This window comes from Papio anubis, chromosome 5, assembly GCF_008728515.1.
Source record: "Papio anubis isolate 15944 chromosome 5, Panubis1.0, whole genome shotgun sequence".
Lineage (NCBI taxonomy): Eukaryota > Metazoa > Chordata > Mammalia > Primates > Cercopithecidae > Papio > Papio anubis.
The window spans coordinates 142,750,886-142,770,558 of record NC_044980.1 but is presented as its reverse complement, the minus strand read 5'-3'; the positions used below and the strand labels follow the sequence as shown (position 1 = coordinate 142,770,558).

The window sequence follows — 19,673 nt, the reverse complement described above, 5'->3', positions numbered from 1 at the left end:
AACAAATCTATGTAGAAAAAAATGCTTATGACACCCTAATTGCCATCAATCCCCCACATACAGTACTGACCAGTTTGATGGAGGTGGGGTTCTCCACAACTGAGTAGGCAGGCAGAGGCAACATGATGAACTGTGTGGCTGGTGCAGAGGAGCTACTCTCACTGGAATCCTATGGGCAACGAAGAGGACAGTTTCACTGAAACAGAGTAAACACCCAGGCCACTCGACACTGGAAGACTGGATTAAGTTTAATAACAGACAGTGTACTCATCCCAGTGTGCTTATCAAAAGGAATGAATTTGTGATGATCTCAAAAAGTTTAATTAAGAACAAAGAGAAAACTACTACCACAGGAAATGTGCTATCTTTGTTTTACAGATGAGAAAACTGAGATTCTAAGAGATTTAGGACTTAAAAGATCACATAAGCAGTTAGTGAGAGAATCCAATTCTAACCCTTTCAAGTGTTCTTAGCACCCTATTTACCTGCTTTAAACAGGCTAGTGGTGGCCAGGTGCAGTGGCTCACGCCTGTAATCCCAGCATTTTGGGAGGCTGAGGCGGGTGGATCACCTGAGGTCAGGAGTTCAAGACCAGCCTGGCCAACGTGATGAAGCCCTGTCTCTACCAAAAAAAAAATACAAAAATTAGCCAGGCGTGGCGGTACATGCTTGTAATCTCAGCTACTTGGAGGCCAAGGCAGGAGAATCGCTTGAACCCAGGAGGCGGAGGTTGCAGTGAGCTAAGATCTCGCCACTGTATTCCAACCTGGGCGACAAGAGCAAAACTCCATCTCAAAAAACAACAACAAAAACAGGCTAGTTGCATGCTTCATTATCATAAATAGCACTGAGGCAACAAATAAGGATTTAGACTTGGGACAGATTGCAGGGGTACTTGTTCTCTCTGCTCAGGCCATAAGGGCTACAGCAAGCTGGTCCTCTCAGCCTGAACAGAAAGATTCCCATTGCTGAGAATGCTATCCTCTCCAAGGTTATAGAGGGCAGGTTATATATTATACTACAGCAGGGTAGCAGTTTCTCTCCACTTCCACTTTTAGGAGACAAGGTTGTTGGGATCGCTAAAAGTGCTGCTTTCCCTTCAGCTGAGAATGACACTTAGGCCACTGTGGAAACTTGCTTCTTTCTCAGATATGAGTCCCATCAACCTGGCCTTGAAGATAACCTTTGTCTTCCTACCCCATCTGAACCCAGGAAGACTTTGGTACAGGTCTTGTGTGAAAATTCTTGTACACTGTTCAAGGTGCCATTGTTTGCTGAAATAGTCTTCAGGGAGCCAGTGTGGTGCCACAAGCCTATAATCCTGGCTACTTGGGAGGCTGAGGCAGGAGGACTGCTTAAGCCCAGGAATGCAAGACCAGCTTGGGCAACAGAGTGACATCCCATTTCAAGAAAAGGAAGCAGTCTTCAGAAAACAAAATCCTGATTGATACTAAATTGCCTAACAGATCCTAGCTTTGACTCATGGATAACTCAAATACAATTTGCAGCTTTCTTGCTAATGTAGTTTATGAACTATCTCACGTAAAGAAAATTCTCGCTAAGCTGGGCAAAGAGTTGGTAAGAGTGCCTGAGAAATTCCAAAGAACTCTGGAGTGAGCGCAGGGGCAAGAAACATTCAAGAGAACTGCAGTATCAGTAGAAGCGCCACATCAGCACTCTTGATTGCCACTGCTCTGGAATCACACTGCATGGTGCTAGCTGCCCTTTAAGTAACTCTAGACAAAGCCAAAGACACCAGTACCAAAGCCACTTACCCTCATGACTGTTACCACTGATACACTCTCTCCAACCTGGGGGTGGGGCACAGCCAGGCTTCCAGTGGGGAGGTCTGCTGAGCCATTCACCAAGGTCTCTTCAATTACCAGGCTTGTCTGGTAAGGTTGGTGGCTCTCTCCTACTTCCAGGGAAGCATCCTCTAGGAGCACATCCTGGTTGAGGATCTCTGAGGTGGCAATCTCCTGTACAGCACCTGACTGGGTAAGGGCTCCCACCTCCTCAGCCAGGGCCTCCACAGCCAGGCACTGCTCTGCCATGCCTGCATGGCTGGGCACTGTCTCCGGGGCAGTGTTGGACACAAGAGGAGGTCCTTTCGGGGACATCTGGTTCTGAGCCACACATAGCTCTAGCTGAGGGCAGCTCCGGTCCTCCTGCAGGCTGCTCTTGGGGATGATGATATAATCTGAGCGTGGGAGGATCTTGCGGAAACCTGGGATGTCCGGAACCACAGCAGTCAGTGCAGAGAGCTTAGAGTTCTGAGGATGAGGAAGCCAGGAAGGGGGAGACAAGCAAAGATAAATGGACTAAGACCATGTGGAGATATATATATATGTATGTAAGGTCTTTTTTCCCCCCCCCTGCAAAAGGGACTGGAAAAACTCTACTCTCTTGACCTAATTCAGATAAGGTCAGCCCCTGTCAACAGCAGTGTCATCTTCATTTGAATCACACTTTAGCCAATGTAGCTTATTCACTCAATCACACAGGAAACAGCATGAACTGAACTCTGGAAATGGCACTGGTCTTGCCATATGAAACTGTGAGCTGGAACCTGAGGTCTGGCATAGCCTTGAGCAAATCCTTTCCCCTCCTGAGGCCTCAGCTGCCCCATCTGTAAAACAAGGGAGCTGAATCTGGCAATTTATGAGTTCCTTTTGAGCTCTGACACTTTAGGATTCCAAAGTAGCATAAAATACAAGTTAACAGGCTAAGATGAAACTCAAGGCAGCAAGTAAGCATTCTGACCTCACTGGTTTTCCCCAGACTTACAAAGAAGATGAACAGATCACAAAGCTAAGGGGCTTCATGAGAAGCCTTCATGAGAGAAAGTATATATAGAAGGGGTTATGTGATAAGGTCCTGAATACACTAAGGAAAAAAATGTGAATACTAACAATGACCCAATACCTTCAGGTTTAGAAAATGTTTTCAAACACATTATCTGATGTTATCTTAAAAACAACACTATTATGTTAGATAAGATTATTATTCCCATTTAACAAATGAGAAAATTTAGGATAAAACTCAGGGAGGTAAACTTTCCCTAAACACAAAATTAGTAAGCAGTAGAGCTGGGACTCCAGGCCAGGTCTTCTAAGTATCAAGGCCAGGTACTGAAAAGCACAGCCCTGAATGGCTAATTGGCACCAAGAAAAAGTAATTTATGTTTTATTTTTTCAATTTAAAGGCACCCAATAAGGAAAACGGAAAAGTTCAAAGTGAACAGATAAGTGAGACCTGAAATTAAACAGAACAAAAAAATAATTTCAGAAGTATCTTTTAAAAGGAACACTAAAGTCAACTACAAAAGGATTCTTCAATAAATCAAAAGAAAGAAGTCGATGAGACTACTTAAGGCATAAAGGAAGCACTCAGAAATGAAAAGTTAAAAGCAGCACTCAGACGAAACATAAAAGCAGATGGACTGAATCTTTTATGGAGCCTTTATTGGAGAGGTAATGGGGAAATGGCATTCTCAAGCCAACCTCTGAAGCAGCCATGTTAGGAGAACAAGACCAAATGGTGGCAAATACACATAGGATGGTCTGGACTTAACAAATCCAAGCACAAAGAAACCTGGAAGGCCTGAATGATATTCATTTTATAGACTAGAAGGCATAAAACTGGAACCTGCACTTGGCAAGAGACCTGAAGGGCTGCTGAGGAGGACAGCCTGCCACAGGGCTCTGACAGGCTCCTAAGGTATGAAGACACTGAGTGTCTTCCCATCACACCAGGCAGTCTGGGAGACGTCAAACACAGCACATAAAGCTTCACTCAGTCTTGGTACATTTCAGGTACTCAATAAATGCCACTTTTCCTTATTATATGGTTACTGAATGTTTAATCTACTAAAGGGCAATATTTATTATGTCAGTATTATCAAGAATTCAGCTAGGTGATTTACATTACCTATTTTAAACATTACGAGAAGAGACTATTGCCATTTTACAGATGAGGAGACCAAGACTCAAAAGTTACAATGGTCACTCAGCTATTATCAGAACTAACCTATTCATGTTCTTGGTGGCAGCAGTAGAGATAGTGGTAGATATAAATAAGCATGTAAATAAGTAAGAATCATTGCAGACGATTTAAATTTTTTTAAAGTCTTGATAATGAACTACATTAGTGTATAGTTTTAAAAACCAAATCACTCCAGGATTACATAGGATTTTCTTTATCATGCACAAAAAGATTGTGCATGATAAAGAAAGATTGTGTTGATTTTGTGTGTGTGTGTATGAAAGAGTCTCACTCTGTTGCCCAGGCTAGAGTGCAATGGCACAATCACCGCTCACTGCATCCTCGACTTCCCGGGCTCAAGTGATCCTCCCACATCAGCTTCTTGAGTGGCTGGGACTACAGGTGCGTGCCACCACGCCTGGCTAATCTTTCCCCGCCCCACCCCCTCCTTTTTTTCATAGAGGTAGAGTTTTGCCATCTTGCCCAGGCTAGTCTTAAACTTCTGGGCTCAAGTGATCCTCCCACCTCAGCCTATTAAAGTGCTGGGTTTACAGGTATGAGCTACCACACCCGGCCTAGATTGCTGATTTTATTATAGAAAGGAAACCGAAGGGAGTAGATAAACTTTTCTTAGACTTCATCATCCACTACAGGGATTATTTCCCAGATTCACTGTTAATAAACAAATCACCTAGAGGAGGGAGCACAGAGTAGCATCTCCAAGCCTATAGGTAAGACAAAGCTCTTCCAGAAAGAAGAATGCCAGGCCAATAAGCACAAAATAATTTAAACGGCAGTAGCAGACGGGCTCCAACAAGGGAAAATAAAACCTGTTCTGCTATAACATAGTTGTTGCTGTTGCTCTACACCACCAAAACAGAAGTTACAAACAATTGCTTCTATTGAAATAAGGAGTTAAGGTTAAAAGGTTCCAGTCTTCAACAGCAAGGTTATTCTTCCTGCAGGAATTTCAGTTTAAAAAAACAGCAGTGTATGCCATGACAGGGATACTCTCAAAAAAACAAAAACCCAGCAGTTTAAATAGCTGTCAGTGTGTTTTGTTATTGTGAACTAGAAATAAGAAAATGCTGACAGACATAAATCTAAATGCTTCCTTGTTAGTCCTTTAACCCAAGCACCCAAAGCCTCGGTCTTCTCCACCATCTTTGGCTTTACTGGCATTTTTGCTTTTAGCATAATTTCCAACCACCAGTGCTAACAAAATAATATGGTACTGTATTACACAAGCAGCTCTACCTACCTCTAAACATGCAAGCCTTATTCCTGATTATAACTGATAGCAATTAGTACAACACACTACATTCAATCTGTAATATGAAAACTCAAGGCATAGGAGAAAAGCCCTATATAAACTACTATATTAAGGTTACTACATTAAAGCTATTATATTATAGTAACTACAAAGGGCTCCAAGTTACACTACAATTTAGAAAAGGAACCTAAGGCTCACTGTAGAAAACACAAAAAATGTCAGCTCCACGTATTGCTGCAACCGAACAGGACAAGAGAGTGCAGGGCATCATCAAAATGGAAACAAGCAAGCTCAGAGTCAAGAAGAACAAAATGATGAAAGTTTCCCCCAAAAAAGAAAAGGAAACAGAACAAGGGGCTTCGTTTCCCTAAGGCCTTCATCACTGAACCAGTGGAAAAAATAGCTGAAAAAAAAAATTACTTACAGGATCCAAACCTTCCTTCTCTAGTTTGGCTTTCTCCAAGTAGTAACTCCTCTCGGCCACGCTGAGAAGCCTCCAACTCTCACTAATCTTCTTATTGATCTCAGACTGGGGGAGGTGGGGGAGCTCCTGCTGCACTTTCAGGTAGATGTCGTAATAGTACAGGAGGTAAGCAGACCTGAGGAAGCAATGACTTCTTCAGGCTTTCCATCATTCAACCAGTAAGTACTACTATGCTAAGGTATGGGCAGTCAAGAGGTTGATAAAACCCAGCTTCCCATTTCTAAGCATTTATCTAAATAGGGACTGAAAGTGAAGCAAAGCAACATTTAAATAACATCCTTAGATGGTGTTATAATAAGTTATAATCTTATTCCTGATTATAACTGATAGCTGTCAGTACAACACAAATTATATTACATTCAGTTTGTAATACAAAAACTCATGGTATAGGAGAAATGCCTATATAAGCTACCATATTAAAGTTACTACATTAGAGCCAGTATATTACAGTCAGGAGTAACTATCCAGGAAGATAAGGGGCTCCAAGGGAGTAGGGGAAAATGAATGGTAAAGATAGCAAGTGGCTGTTTTCTCTTCAGAAACCTGGAGGCAAAGGCTCATTTGACTGGCTTTCCTAAAGATCATCTTTTGTGCAGGAATGATTTTAAACCCAACAGAAGCAAAGAAAGATACAGGTGTCCTGTCCTGTCATTCCACTCTCAGGGAAAGCTTCCTCAAGGGGCTGGTTATCACTCACACTCTGTACTCCTCTACGCAGCCTTTGGTCACCATCCTGGTCAACAGCACCTCCCCATGGATGAGAGAGGGAAGCAAGCAGACCAATCAAAATGACCAATGCTGGTAGTTTCAGCAAGTTTGAGGTATTCACAGTCAACAGTGAAATTAGAGCTACAATTTGGATATTCTGTACAGATGTAATTGGTATTATTTCTTTTCGTGTGGTTTTTTTCTTTTTTCTTTTTTGAGATGGAGTTTCGTTCTTGTTGCCCAGGCTGTAGTGCAATGGCACAATCTTGGCTCACCGCAACCTCTGCCTCCCAGGTTCAACTGAGTCTCTTGCCTCAGCCTCCCAAGTAGCTGGGATTACAGGCGTGCACCACTACGCCTGGCTAATTTTATATTTTTAGTAGAGACGGGGTTTCTCCATGTTGGTCAGGCTGGTCTTGAACTCCTGACCTCAAGTGATCCACCCGTCTCGGCCTTCCAAAATGCTGGGATTACAGGCATGAACCGTCACACCCAGCCTTATTTCTAATTTTGTAATTTTATTAATGCATTGTTTTAAATGTTTAAATAACAACAATGGCATAATAATAAATAATGTAGCTCTTTTGTACCTAGCTTCTACCATCAGTATGGTACAATTTCTTGTGACAACTTGAAAACAAAAGCAAAGTCTAGTCAGTAATAGCAATGCTGGCAGAAATCCCTTCACTTCCCACTCCCCATCCCTCGACCCGGGACTTCAATAATAACATTCTTTTTCAAAGAGTCTTGAAAGTTTTCCTCAATGCAGCTCTCCAAGCAACTTCTGTTTATAAATGCTAGCAGCAACCAAATTGTGTTGGCTAACCTGGGTTTCTTGGCCTTCTCTCCATGTATTTTATACTTTTTCTTCTTCTTGGGTGGCCCAGGAGAGGTGTAACAATAGGCTTCCTCAATTTCCTCCATCACGACAGTTACCTCAGTACCATCATATGATGCGTCCATGGCTAAAGGAAAGGAAAGTCAAAATAAAGTTTCCAGAATTTACCCTAAGAGGGGCAGCAGTTTCCTGATCAAATAACCCCTTACCTCTGCCAGTGCCTTAAGGCTTAGACATTTCCCAAACCCAATATTTCCTAAGAGGCACCTGGGTTGGTTGGTTAACATACAGATTCCAGAGCTCCACTTCAGCCCTTCTGAATCAGAATCTCCCAAGGGTATGGAAATCCACATGCTTAACAAATGCCTCAGGTAATTCCTTAGACCGGGCAAATTTGTGACCACTGACTTAGAAAGACTTTTCACTTATATTCACGGGATACAGTACCCACCCACCCCTTTTACGCAAAGATTTATTAGCCCCAAATTATGACAATTCTATACGGAAATAGGTGAAAAGAATGCTTGACCAGAAATCAGAAGTTCTGGCCCATTCCTCCTATGTTTCATCAACTTAAGCAAATGCCTTCATTGATTCACTCAAACATGTAGTAAGGGTCTGTATATAAGAGATTTCTTTACACTCTGCCAGCTTGTGCAATTTTGGGCAGGTCTCTTAGCTGCTTTTTGTTCAGCTTTCTCCCTCTCATGTATAAAAAAAGAGATGTCTCACCTACCTTCTCACAGATTTATAGTGATAGGACTCAAAGGATACAACAGACACAACTCTATTTAAAAATAATTGGCTGGGCGCAGTGGCTCACGTCTATAATCCCAGTACTTTGGGAGACTGAGATGGGAGGATTGCTCGAGGTCAGGAGTTTTGAGGCCAGCCTGGTCAATATAGTGAGACCCCATCTCTATTTAAAAAATAAAAATCTTTTTTAATTAAAAAAAAAAAGAAAATAGTCAAGTGCTATACAAACGAAAAGGGTTTCTTTTTTTTTCTTTTTTTCTTTTTTTGGAGACAGGATCTCATTCTGTTGCTGGAGTACAGTGGCACACTCTGGGCTCACTACAGCCTCAACCTCCTGGGCTCAAGCAATCCTTCCACCTCAGCCTCCTGAGTAGCTGGGACTATAGGTGATGTCACCACGCCCGGCTAATTTTTTGTATTTTTTGGAGAGATGGGGTTTTGCCATATTGGCCAGGCTGGTCTCAAAATCCTGGACTCAGGCGATCTGCCCACCTTGGCCTCTCAAACTGTTAGTATTACAGGCATGAGTGGGATTACACTGCACCCAGCTGGGTTCATTCCTAAAGTCAGGTAATTGGCAGGCAGGAAAAAAAAAAGAAAGAGTTCATTAAGTTTTTTTTTTTTTAATTTTATATAATTTTAAAAATAATAATAGAGATGAGCTCTCGCTATGTTGTCCAGGCTGGTCTTGAACTCCTGGGCTCAAGCGATCCTCTTACCTCAGCCTCCAAAATGCTGTAATTACAAGCGTGAGCCACCATATCTGGCCTCTGTTAAAGACTATTATCTGTGTCTGAGATGCTTAACAACCTTCCCAAGGCCACCAAGCCCAAACAGGGACTTGAGAGATAGATTTTCAATTAAAAAATCCAACTCCCTGGGCCTTCTTTCGTTATGCTACACTGCTACCCATCTCTACTGGCAACTCTCCAAACCAGCACTGTTCAATAAACTCTGATGATGGAAATGTTCTACATCTGTGCTGTCAAACATAGTAGCCACCAGCCACATATGGCTATCGAGCACTTGAAATATGGCCAGTGCGGGCTGGGCGCGGTGGCTCACGCCTGTAATTCCAGCACTTTGGGAGGCCGAGGCAAGCAGATCACGAGGTCAGGAGATCGAGACCATCCTGGCTAACACGGTGAAACCCCGTCTCTACTAAAAATGCAAAAAATTAGCCGGGCATGCTGGCGAGCGCCTGCAGTCCCAGTTACTCTGAAGGCTGAGGCAGGAGAATGGTGTGAATTGGAAGGCAGAGCTTGCAGTGAGCCGAGATTGTGCCACTGGACTCTAGCCTGGGCGACAGAGCAAGACTCCGTCTCAAAAGAAAAAAAAAAGAAACATGGCTAGTGTGACTGAAGAATTGAATTAGTTTTAATTTTAAATGTATTTATTTTCAAGACAGGGTCTCACTCTGTCCCCTGGGCTGGAGTGCAGTGATGCGATCTTGTCTCACTGCAGCCTCCACCTCCCAGGCTCAAGAAATCTTCCCACCTTGGCCTCCCAAGTAGCTGGGACTACACATGTGCACCACCACGTCTGGCAAATTTTCAAATGTTTGTAGCGATGAGATCTCACTATATTATCCAAGCTGCTCTCAAACTCCTAGGCTCAAGCAATCCTCCTGCCTTGGCCTCCCAAAGTGCTGGGATTACAGGCATGAGACACCATCACACCTGGCCAATTGTAATTAATTTAAATAGCAACATAGGCTAGGAGCTAGAGACAGCACAGATCTAAACAGTCATCTCACCAACCAATATCAGCTCTCTGGTGCTGGGCTAACAAACAGAGAATCTACTAACAGCTTTTATGTCTAGGAAAAGAGGCATAAAAAAACTTAATAACTACTTCAAGAAGAGTTAGCTTTTTTTGTAGCCAAGTTCTAAATTGGAGTTTTACCACAAGTCTCAATCCTTGGAGCCAGAAAGGCTCACAGAAACCACTTGAATTTTGCAGGAGGGAAATAACATAGTTGCCCCTGAAAATCTGTCAGGAGGAAATTTAGAATTATGTGAAGAAGCAGCTGTGGTGGTAAATATGGGAGTGATATGTGCAGTACGAAGCCCATTCACCTCTCAATTAGACCTCACTCCACAAATAAGGCGTAATGAGCACTGCATGTGGAGTCAAGAGACCTAAACGCTAACCTTATGATCCTAGAGAAGTCTATTCCACAACCTAAATTTCAACTGTTTCTACTGTGAGAAGAGGATGAACCTAGTGGCTCCTAATCTTTTGGAGGCAAGAATTCTTTTCACAATGTTGCAAAAGCAAAACAAACAAACAAACAAACAAAAACTATCCTAGAAAATGCAGACACACTGTATTTCACCTATAGTTTTAAGGATATACCCCAGGTTAAGCACACATTTTTCTTAAGGTTCTTCCTAGTTCTCTGTCATCTCTAAACGATTCCTCTTCCCATTAAAAACAAAAACTAAACTAACAAAGAAAAACAAAAAAAAAACCCTACATTCTAACTGCCATAGTGCAACCCAGGAAGAGAACACAGTCTACAACTTGGCTGGGTAAACAATAGGCCAGTAAATGATAAGGGAAGCAGGAGTTCAAATCAAGGCTACGTGGGGACTGCTCTTTTTTGCCCTTAACTGACTTCTGGGCGGTTGAAACCCTTGTGGAGCAGGGCAGTAACTGCAGGAGAGCATCTGTAATGAATGGCATATAGGGTACTAAGCACTCTGAGCAAAACGGGTTAGGAAACAGTCATTACAACCACCTTGGGCTGAGGGCAGGAAGAGAACACCCTAGGGTTTTGTTTTACTACCCTCTTCTAAGCCTGGGTCCAAGTTTGTTATCAGACTGGAGGCCGCAGTATAGCAATGCAAAAAAAGGCAGGACAATACAAAGGTTAAAAACGAAAGGCTCTGGAGGACAGAAAATCCGGGTTCTAGTGCAGGCTACAGAGTCGCACCAGCACGCGGCCCTATGACCTTAAGCAGTCTACTTACCCTAAGTCTCCGTTATTTCATCTGTAAAATACAGTTAAGGTCAATACTTAAAATATGCGAGACACTTTCTCTGTCCCATCACATCCTCCTCGGAATCTCACGAGATGGCCTTTGAGGGCTCAGCCATGGGCCACAGCTTGACTCTGGGCTAGCTTCTTTCCCTCATTGTGGGTCATGAATGAAGCAAGAGCCAAACGAGACAAAGTATTGGTCAAGCTAAGACGTCTGGGACATCCGAATGTCCCATACGGATTGCGGAAGGAGGACACCAAGGCTCAGTGGCCCTACTTTGTGGAAGAGTCAGTCGAGGCTCAGAGAGCCGCAGCAGCCAACTCGAGGTCGCCCAGCGGCTCGGCGCGACCCTCGAAGGCGGGACTTACCCGGAGGAGCGTGCAAGCCGCGCCGCTCACATTCCCGGAGGCGCTCGGCCCGGGGGCTCGACGAGGGGGATGGCTGGCGCACTCGCGCTCCCCGCTGTCGGCGAGAGGCGGCTCCAGTCGTGACAGCAGCAACAAGGAAGTGGAGGCGAGGGCTCGCGCGCGCATCCCGGGGGCTGGAGGAGCCCCGGCCCCGCGGCCCCGCCCGGCGACACACGGCGCGGAGTCGCGACAGCCCCCCTCGCTTCCCCTCCTCGGAGTCGCGATATGGAGTCGAGAAGGGCAAGTGTAGGAGCACAGGTTCGCTCCGCAGGCTCCTCACCGATGCCTGCCGAGGGCCCCGGGGGTCAAGCCCCGGGGAGCTCGAGGAAGACAGCAGGTACACAGTCGTCACCGAGGCACCGGTTTGGCCGCTGAGCAGCAGCACACCACGGATCGCCAGGGAGACCCGTCCCGGCTGCCCTCGCGGCGCACCGGAAGCGGTCGGCGGCGCGTGACTGCGTGCGACCCCTCGCGCAAGCGCAACAGCCCAGCCGTAGCTTGGGGGCGGACCCATACGAAATACTCAAAGGCTTGGAGGGGGTCTATTAAGGTGAAAGGACTGCTTCCGGCCAGAGGTCCCGGGCAGAGGAGGAAGCTGTGGTTGCCGGCGGTGGGGCACCCCGGCCGCTCAGCCCCTGGGCACTGCTGTGGGGTGTTCAGGTAACAGGGGCGGGGCTGTGCTGAGCGTGAGGGATCTAGACCCCGCCTCACCTCTAAGAGCCACATCGGGCGCTGGGAAGCCTACAATACCACCCTCTCCTCCGCACGACGTTCAAGGCCTGACTTCTGCCTGCCCCGTCTTTCCCTCTCATTCAAGATCGGGTTCATACGTAGTGCCGCATCAAGTAGCGCTTTCATCACTCCAGTGATCTGCCCTCAATCCGTCTCTCCCACTGGCCCACGAATAGTGGTGGTAGTGAGTTCCTGGAGTGACTTATGCTGAGCTCAATGACCGTGTGGAGAGCCTTCGTAAGTCAAATAGGGATTGGATTGGATTGACAATCCAATCCTTTCTCCCCAGTGTCACAGGTTATCCACATTTGTACGAGTGCCCGCACAACTCTCACTGTATTGCAAATGTGTTTCCAATCTGTCAGCTTCTGTCCATCTACCGCCGTCACCAACCTTCTAGCCACCATCATCTCCTGCCTGGACTGATGTAGTTCTCCCCACATCCCCTCTACAGTCTGTTCTCCACGAAGCAGTCAGATTGATCATTTTGCCCTGTCTGATCAAGTCACTCCCAGCTTAAAACCCTCCAGTGTCTCATTCACTTAAAATAAAATTCAGACGACTTAGCTTGACCAAGACTTTGATTTGGCTCTCGCTTTATTCTCTTTCTATGTCTCCTCTCAATATTAGTAGTTCCCAGAACCAGCTATATAGCACTCTGTAGTGTTTGGAGTGCTAGCTTTGTTGTGAGCCTCCCTGGGTTTGAATCCCAGCCCTGCCACAGGTAAGCAATATTAACCATGTAAAGTGCTTAACAAATTACGTTTACGCAGTAGATCCTCCCACCTCAGTAAATGGCACCATCATCCGCTGGATTGCTCAGTGCTCAAACCAGAAACCTGGGCGTTATCCTTGATTCCTCCTTCACCTCACATCCGGTCCATGACAGGGCTTGCAAAAACATAGCCCCAAACTGACTACTACTCACCATCTCGCTATTACTACTCTTATCCAAGCCACCATTATCTAGTGTGGACTCTCCTGCTTTTTTCTCTGATACCCTTCTATTCTTTACATGGCAGCTATCTCTCCTCTCTTAAAATCCTTCAGTAGCTTCCTATTGCACTCAAATTAACATCCAAACTATATATGGCCTACTGGGCTAGCCTGCTTTTATATTCAGATTTAGGGCCATCTCTTAGGAAAATCAACTTTACCCATTAGGTTCCCTACCCTGCAACCAGAAGACTGAATTGTAAATCTGATCATGTCATTCCAAAAAAACAAAACCAAAAAACCGTCAAAAGTCTCTTAATGCCCCAAATGCAAGCTAGAATCCTAACTAGGACTTCCTGTGATTTGGTCCTTGCTTTCTTCTCCAAGGACTTCTTTGTTCCTGACAAGGACATTCTATTTTCTATAGCATTTCATCGCCTTTCATATTAAATATTTCCTTTCATCTCATGAGTTCCTATTTGTTTATTCTTTAAGGCCCACCATATTGTTCCCTCTTTGAAGTGCACTGCCATCCATGCCCCACTCCAGTTGATTATCTGCACTTTTATGTTCCAGTAGTACTCTGTAACCTCTGCTATAGTTTTCACATGCTCTAGTGTTTGTCTTCCCTGGTAGGCTCCTCAAAGGTGGGCACTATGCTCCATTCATCTCTGTATGGCTGGCATCAACCATACTGCTTAATACATAGTACATGTCACGAATGGATGGATAATGTATGGAGGTGATAGTAAAAATCTACCCTTAGAAGGGACAATCATAGCGTAAAGTCACAGCAGTTTCTCTTGTCCTTTGAGGATTCTCATGATAAAATGCCTACGAAGGCAATTACCCAAAATTGCTACTGCTGGATCATGTTTTGTTGGACCAGCCTGGGGCAGGGGGACTGTTAGTTTTAAATTCTGAATACTTCTAGACAGGATACACCACAACATTCTCCAAATACTTCAATCCCTGTTTTACTCACTTACACCACCATCCTGGCCCCTAAAGGCATTTGAGTTTGGAGTACCTATCTAGGGTCCAAGACTTACATCTGGAAGGACCTTAGGCATCATCTGGTCTTGTGGTTTGCAACCATGGGACTTTTCAAAAATATATTTAAAAAAGGAAAAAAAGAAAACAGGCCCAGAGAAGTACTATAACCTGCCCATCACTTCAGCCATAATCTGTCACTTAATTGGTCTCTTTGCCTCTTTGATCCATTTTCCACAAAACAGCCAAAGTGATCCTTTTAAAATGCCTGAAAACGTCAGCGGATCTCTGTTGCACTCAAAATACCAACTCTTTACCATGACATCTTTTTTTGTTTGTCTGAGACGGAGGCTCGCTCTTGCCAGGCTGGAGTGCAGCGGTGCGATCTTGGCCCACTGCAACCTCCGCCTCCTGGGTTCAAGCAATTCTCGTGCCTCTAACTCCCAAGTAGCTGGGATTACAGGCACGTACCACCACACCCAGCTAATTTTTGTAGTTTTAGTAGAGACAGGTTTCATCATGTTGGCTAGGATGGTTTCGATCTCCTGACCTCATGATCTACCCACCTCAGCCTCCCAAAGTGCTGGGATTACAGGTGTGAGCTACCGCACCCAGCCTACCATGGCATCTTTGAATGGTCTGGCCACCCACCTTTGTCATATACTTGGATTCATGCAAATATTTCAGTTCCCTGAATACCTCAAGCTATTTTTTTTTTTTTTTTTTTGAAACGGAGTCTTGCTCTTGTTGCCCAGGCTGGAGTGCAATGGCACGATCTCAGCTCACTGCAATCTCCGCCTCCTGGGTTCAAGTGATTCTCCTGCCTCAGCCTCCCTAGTAGCTGGGATTACAGGCACCCACCACCACGCCAGGCTAATTTTTGTATTTTTAGTAGAGTTGGGGTTTTGCCATGTTGGCCAGGCTGGTCTCAAACTCCTGACCTCAAGTGATCCGCCCACCTCGGCCTCCCAAAGTGCTGGGATTACAGTCATGAGCCACCGCGCCCGGCCTATTTTTGCTTTTGAGGTTTTGCTGATGCTATGTCTTTTGCTGGACAGCCGTTTCCCCATATTCTTGAAGATCTCTGCTTCAGTGCCATCTTAGTGAGGACACCCCTGACCACCCTTTGTATAGTAAGTAGATCTTCCTCTTTTATTCCTTGTCATAGTCTTTATTTCCTTTATAGCACATATCACCCTCTGTAATTATCTTGTTTACTTATTTATCTTTCCCACCACATTTTATATTTCATAAGAACAGAGACCTTGACTCTTTTGTTCATTACTGTACCCTTAAAGCTTGGCACCTATGAATATAAAATGAATGTATGGCTACCAGAAACATCTTCCCACAGTAAAAATCTTTCCAGGCAAGATGGTGGTAGAGCTTTGAAGATCTCATTTTGGTGGAATTTCAAGCAGGACCATGACCTGGCAGAAATAGTAATCTGAGTTAAGAAATCTAAGCTGCATGAACCTGCGTAGGCCCCTTCCCAGGGCCCCAGTTTCTGTGTCCATCAAAGAAACTGGATAATAACTCGGAATGTATACAGCACAGTGCTATATGCAAAGTTCTTTCCCTGCCTATTTCAATCTGTTCTCATGGTAGGCAGAGCAAACATTGTTATTCCCATTTTTAAGGGCTTCAGAAAGTTTAAGTAAACTATATAATAAGATCCCTTCTGTTTCAAACATTCTGTGAGTCTTTATAAGTAGCCTCTACAAAAAGTCAGTAGCGTGAATCCTATCTTCTCTTTACTTTGACCATAAATTGTCGTTTCCTAATACGATTTGTGAAAACCTGAACCATCTTTTAGGGGAAATCCATTATCTTTGTTTCCTGATAGGTACTCCATTTTGTCTTCTCAGTTTGCCACACTTGTGGCAAAGCAAGCTGCGAGGAGGAACCAGACAGCCCTGTTAGTCGTGGCCAGCCCTCACTCCCTGGAAATGGCAAACAAGGGGAACAAGAAGCGTCGGCAGTTCTCTCTGGAAGAGAAAATGAAAGTTGTGGAAGCTGTAGACTCAGGCAAGAGGAAAGGTGACGTGGCAAAAGAATTTGGTATCACTCCCTCTACTTTATCTACATTCTTAAAGGATCGCACCAAATTTGAAAAAAAGGTACGGGAGGCATCCGTGGGACCCCAGCGGAAAAGGATGAGGAGCGCTCTTTATGATGACATTGATAAGGCTGTTTTTGCTTGGTTTCAAGAAATCCATGCCAAAAACATTCTTGTGACTGGTTCTGTCATTAGGAAAAAAGCACTAAACTTGGCCAACATGCTTGGCTATGACAATTTTCAAGCAAGTGTGGGCTGGCTGAACAGATTTAGAGATCGCCACGGAATTGCTTTGAAAGCAGTCTGTAGAGAAGATACTGACAGATTAATGAATGGTCTAGGAATAGATAAGGTTAACGAGTGGCATGCAGGGGAAATTATAAAACTGATTGCTGACTACAGCCCAGATGATATCTTTAATGCTGATGAGACAGGAGTGTTTTTCCAGTTGCTTCCCCAGCATACACTTGCTGCTAAAGGAGACCATTGTAGAGGGGGCAAGAAAGCAAAGCAGCGGTTGACAGCACTCTTTTGTTGCAATGCCTCAGGGACTGAAAAAATGAGACCATTGATCGTTGGTAGGTCAGCCAGCCCACGCTGCCTCAAGAACATCCATTCCCTCCCTTGTGATTACCGAGCCAACCAGTGGGCTTGGATGACAAGGGATCTGTTTAATGAGTGGCTGATGCAAGTGGATGCCAGGATGAAGAGGGCGGAACGCCGGATCCTCTTGCTGATCGACAACTGCTCTGCTCATAACATGCTTCCACGCTTGGAAAGGATTCAGGTTGGGTATCTGCCCTCCAACTGTACTGCTGTCCTGCAGCCACTGAATCTTGGCATAATTCACACCATGAAAGTACTATACCGGAGCCACCTTCTCAAACAGATCCTCCTCAAGCTCAGCAGCAGGGAGGATCAAGAAAAGGTGGACATCAAGCAGGCCATCGACATGATTGCTGCAGCATGGTGGTCAGTCAAGCCATCCACAGTGGTCAAATGTTGGCAGAAGGCAGGCATCATCCCTATGGAATTTGCAGAATGTGACATAGAATCAGCAGCCAGTGAACCAGATACTGCCATTGAAAAGTTGTGGCACACAGTGGCTATTGCCACCTGTGTCCCAAATGAAGTAAATTTCCAGGACTTTGTTACTGCAGATGATGATCTCATTATCTCTCAGGACACAGACATCATCCAGGGCATGGTGGCTGGCGAAAATACCAGTGAAGCAGGAAGTGAAGATGAAGGGGAGGTATCTTTACCACAGCAACCAAAAGTCACCATCACAGAAGCCATATCAAGTGTACAGAAACTTAGACAGTTCCTTTCCACTTGTGTAGACGTTCCTGATGCCATTTTTGGACAATTAAATGGCATAGATGAATATTTAATGAAAAGAGTGACACAAACCCTTGTTGATTCCAAAATTACAGATTTCCTCCAAACAAAGTAATGCAGGAATTTATTTCAGAAAATGTAGTTTACAAGAATAAAGATTTCTTCAGATAGGCTGTTGAGCCAATTTAAGTAAAGCAATATTATTATGACAACATTCCAGTACTCTGAAATAGCCAGGAAACTTCCTTGAATGGAATTTAACTAATACGTGTGTTGTCTTGTCTTGTCTTTTCTTTTTGGCTATCTCTGGTCCTTGATTCAAGATGTATTTTGATTTATCCAAGGGTTTCCAAACTTGTCTGCACATTAGGATCACTTGAGAATCCTTTAAAAATTCCAAAGCTCAGGCCATATCCCAGGCCTATTCAATCACAATCTTTGGTGATGGGTCACAGGCATTGGAAGTTTTGAAGCTCTCCAGGTGATTCCAATGTGCAGACAAGTTTGGAAACTGAACCAACCACAGGAACATCAAGTACACTATGGGCCTGGGTCCAGCTTCTTTCCAGGAAGTCTATCTCAGGGACTTCCAAATCTAGCTCACGTCAGAATCACTTGGAAGGCTTGTTAAAACCCAAGGCTGCTAGGCCCACCCCCAGAGTTTGATACAGTAGACCTCAGATGGGACCCAGAAATGTGCATTTCTAACGTATTCTCAGCTGATGCAGTCCAGGCTCCATGCTTTGAAAACCACCAGTCTAGCTTTAGATAGGATATTGAGCCAATTTAAATAAAGCAATATACTGGTCTAGCTGAGTTCTAGAACTTCTCTCTTTAGCTGGCCATCTCAATACTCCCCCGTCACTAATTGTTAAAAAAAAAAAAAACTGTTCTTACTCTAGAGCTCTTTCTCCTTTCCGTTGATTTGCCGGAAGCACTATAAGACTTTGTTTTTAAAGATGGGGTCTTGTTATATTGCATCCCAGGCAGGAATGCCGTGGCTATTCACAGGCATGATTATAACACGTCTCTAACTCCTGGCCTCAAGCCATCCTCCCAAATAGATGGGACTACTGATGCATACTGCCACGCTGGCCTTAGAAAATGTTTTAATAGGCATTTCACTAATAGGGAGCTGGAGTACAAGGAAATACAGTGCATTTAAGACATAGGCTTGGCATGGTGGCTCATGCCTGTAATCCCAGCACTTTGGGAGGATCACTTGAGGCAAGGAGTTTGAGACCAGTTTGGCCAACACAGCGAGACCTCATCTCTAAAAAAAAAATTTAATAAGACATGGATACAACCAGGGAGGGAGGGTATAATAATAGAGCATCCTGTTAATCAGAATCATGGCGGAGAACATACAGCCCAGCATGACTCTCACTTTCCAGAAAGGGTGAGAGGAAGGTTCATTAGAGAGTTCATTAGACAGTATATTTATTCCTAATAAGATAAATGTCAGTTTCATTTTCAGAAGTTTCACACAATACCTGCTAATGGTGTGGTGTCATTTTTCCCCCCTGCTTCAGGTTAATTTTTCTGGATATTTCAGAAACCCATAGCAATTCAGTGATTTTTCTTTCTGTAATAGCTTAGTCAAAACAGATACAGCAGATAAATCATAGAAAATATTGCTTCCACATTAACAAAACAACAATCACTGAAAAACGGCAGATGTTTAAATAGATTCTTTTACCGCTCATTTTGGATATTTTTCTTTTAACAGACTAATACGATCATTTGAATTAAAAGTACTGTACATATTTTAAATTCTTAACATGTGAGAGAGGAAAACTCTTCTGGCTAAGCCCTGTGGTTATATTTCTTTGTCAGCTCCTTAATTGTTGTTATCATCCTCTGGTGTCAGGATTACTGCTATGGTATCTAATTCCTTCCCTCACCGTTCTCCCGCAGTGCATTCTGCACATATTGTTTGATCTATTGGCACCACACCATTTCCCCTGCCCAAGTGTCGGTAGTGGCTTTCAAATGCCTACAAAAAAACTATTTAGCTGAGTTTTAGTATCCTCTATAGTTGACTACAACCTGCATTTCCAACTTGTTAGCTCGATACAATTCCGTGTACATTAATGCTCCCTGAAGAGGTCACTGTTTTCTCTCACTGTGTACTGACTTCTGCCTGTGTGCCTTGCCCAAATGACTCACCCTGTT

General features: G+C 44.2%; 2 protein-coding genes across 8 annotated transcripts in view; one reads left to right on the top strand and one right to left on the bottom strand.

Moving 5' to 3' along the window:
• HMGXB3 (HMG-box containing 3) overlaps positions 1-12,731 on the bottom strand; it is a 53,048-nt gene extending 40,317 nt beyond the window's left edge. For 3 of the 6 annotated variants that reach the window (XM_017960046.3, XM_009209375.4, XM_017960045.3), the window contains exons 1-5: positions 11,399-11,971; positions 7,276-7,414; positions 5,682-5,856; positions 1,776-2,273; positions 71-169 (exon numbers count right to left, since the gene is read on the bottom strand). In XM_017960046.3, the coding sequence (XP_017815535.2) occupies positions 71-169; positions 1,776-2,273; positions 5,682-5,856; positions 7,276-7,414; positions 11,399-11,951 (1,464 nt within the window). In that variant the 5' untranslated portion in view covers positions 11,952-11,971. The other 3 variants (XM_003900352.4, XM_021939861.2, XM_009209374.4) reach the window with 3 other exon arrangements.
• On the top strand, positions 11,411-17,717 carry TIGD6 (tigger transposable element derived 6). 2 transcript variants are annotated; one of them, XM_003900355.4, is made up of 2 exons: positions 11,411-12,097; positions 15,967-17,717. In XM_003900355.4, exon 2 carries the CDS (start codon positions 16,048-16,050, stop codon positions 17,611-17,613), a length of 1,566 nt encoding a protein of 521 aa, XP_003900404.1. In that variant the 5' UTR covers positions 11,411-12,097; positions 15,967-16,047; the 3' UTR covers positions 17,614-17,717. The 2 variants fall into 2 exon arrangements, with proteins under 2 accessions (XP_003900404.1, XP_009207643.1); XM_009209379.3 differs by having other exon boundaries at positions 12,019-12,097; positions 15,945-17,717.
• The last annotated feature ends 1,956 nt before the right edge of the window (positions 17,718-19,673 follow it).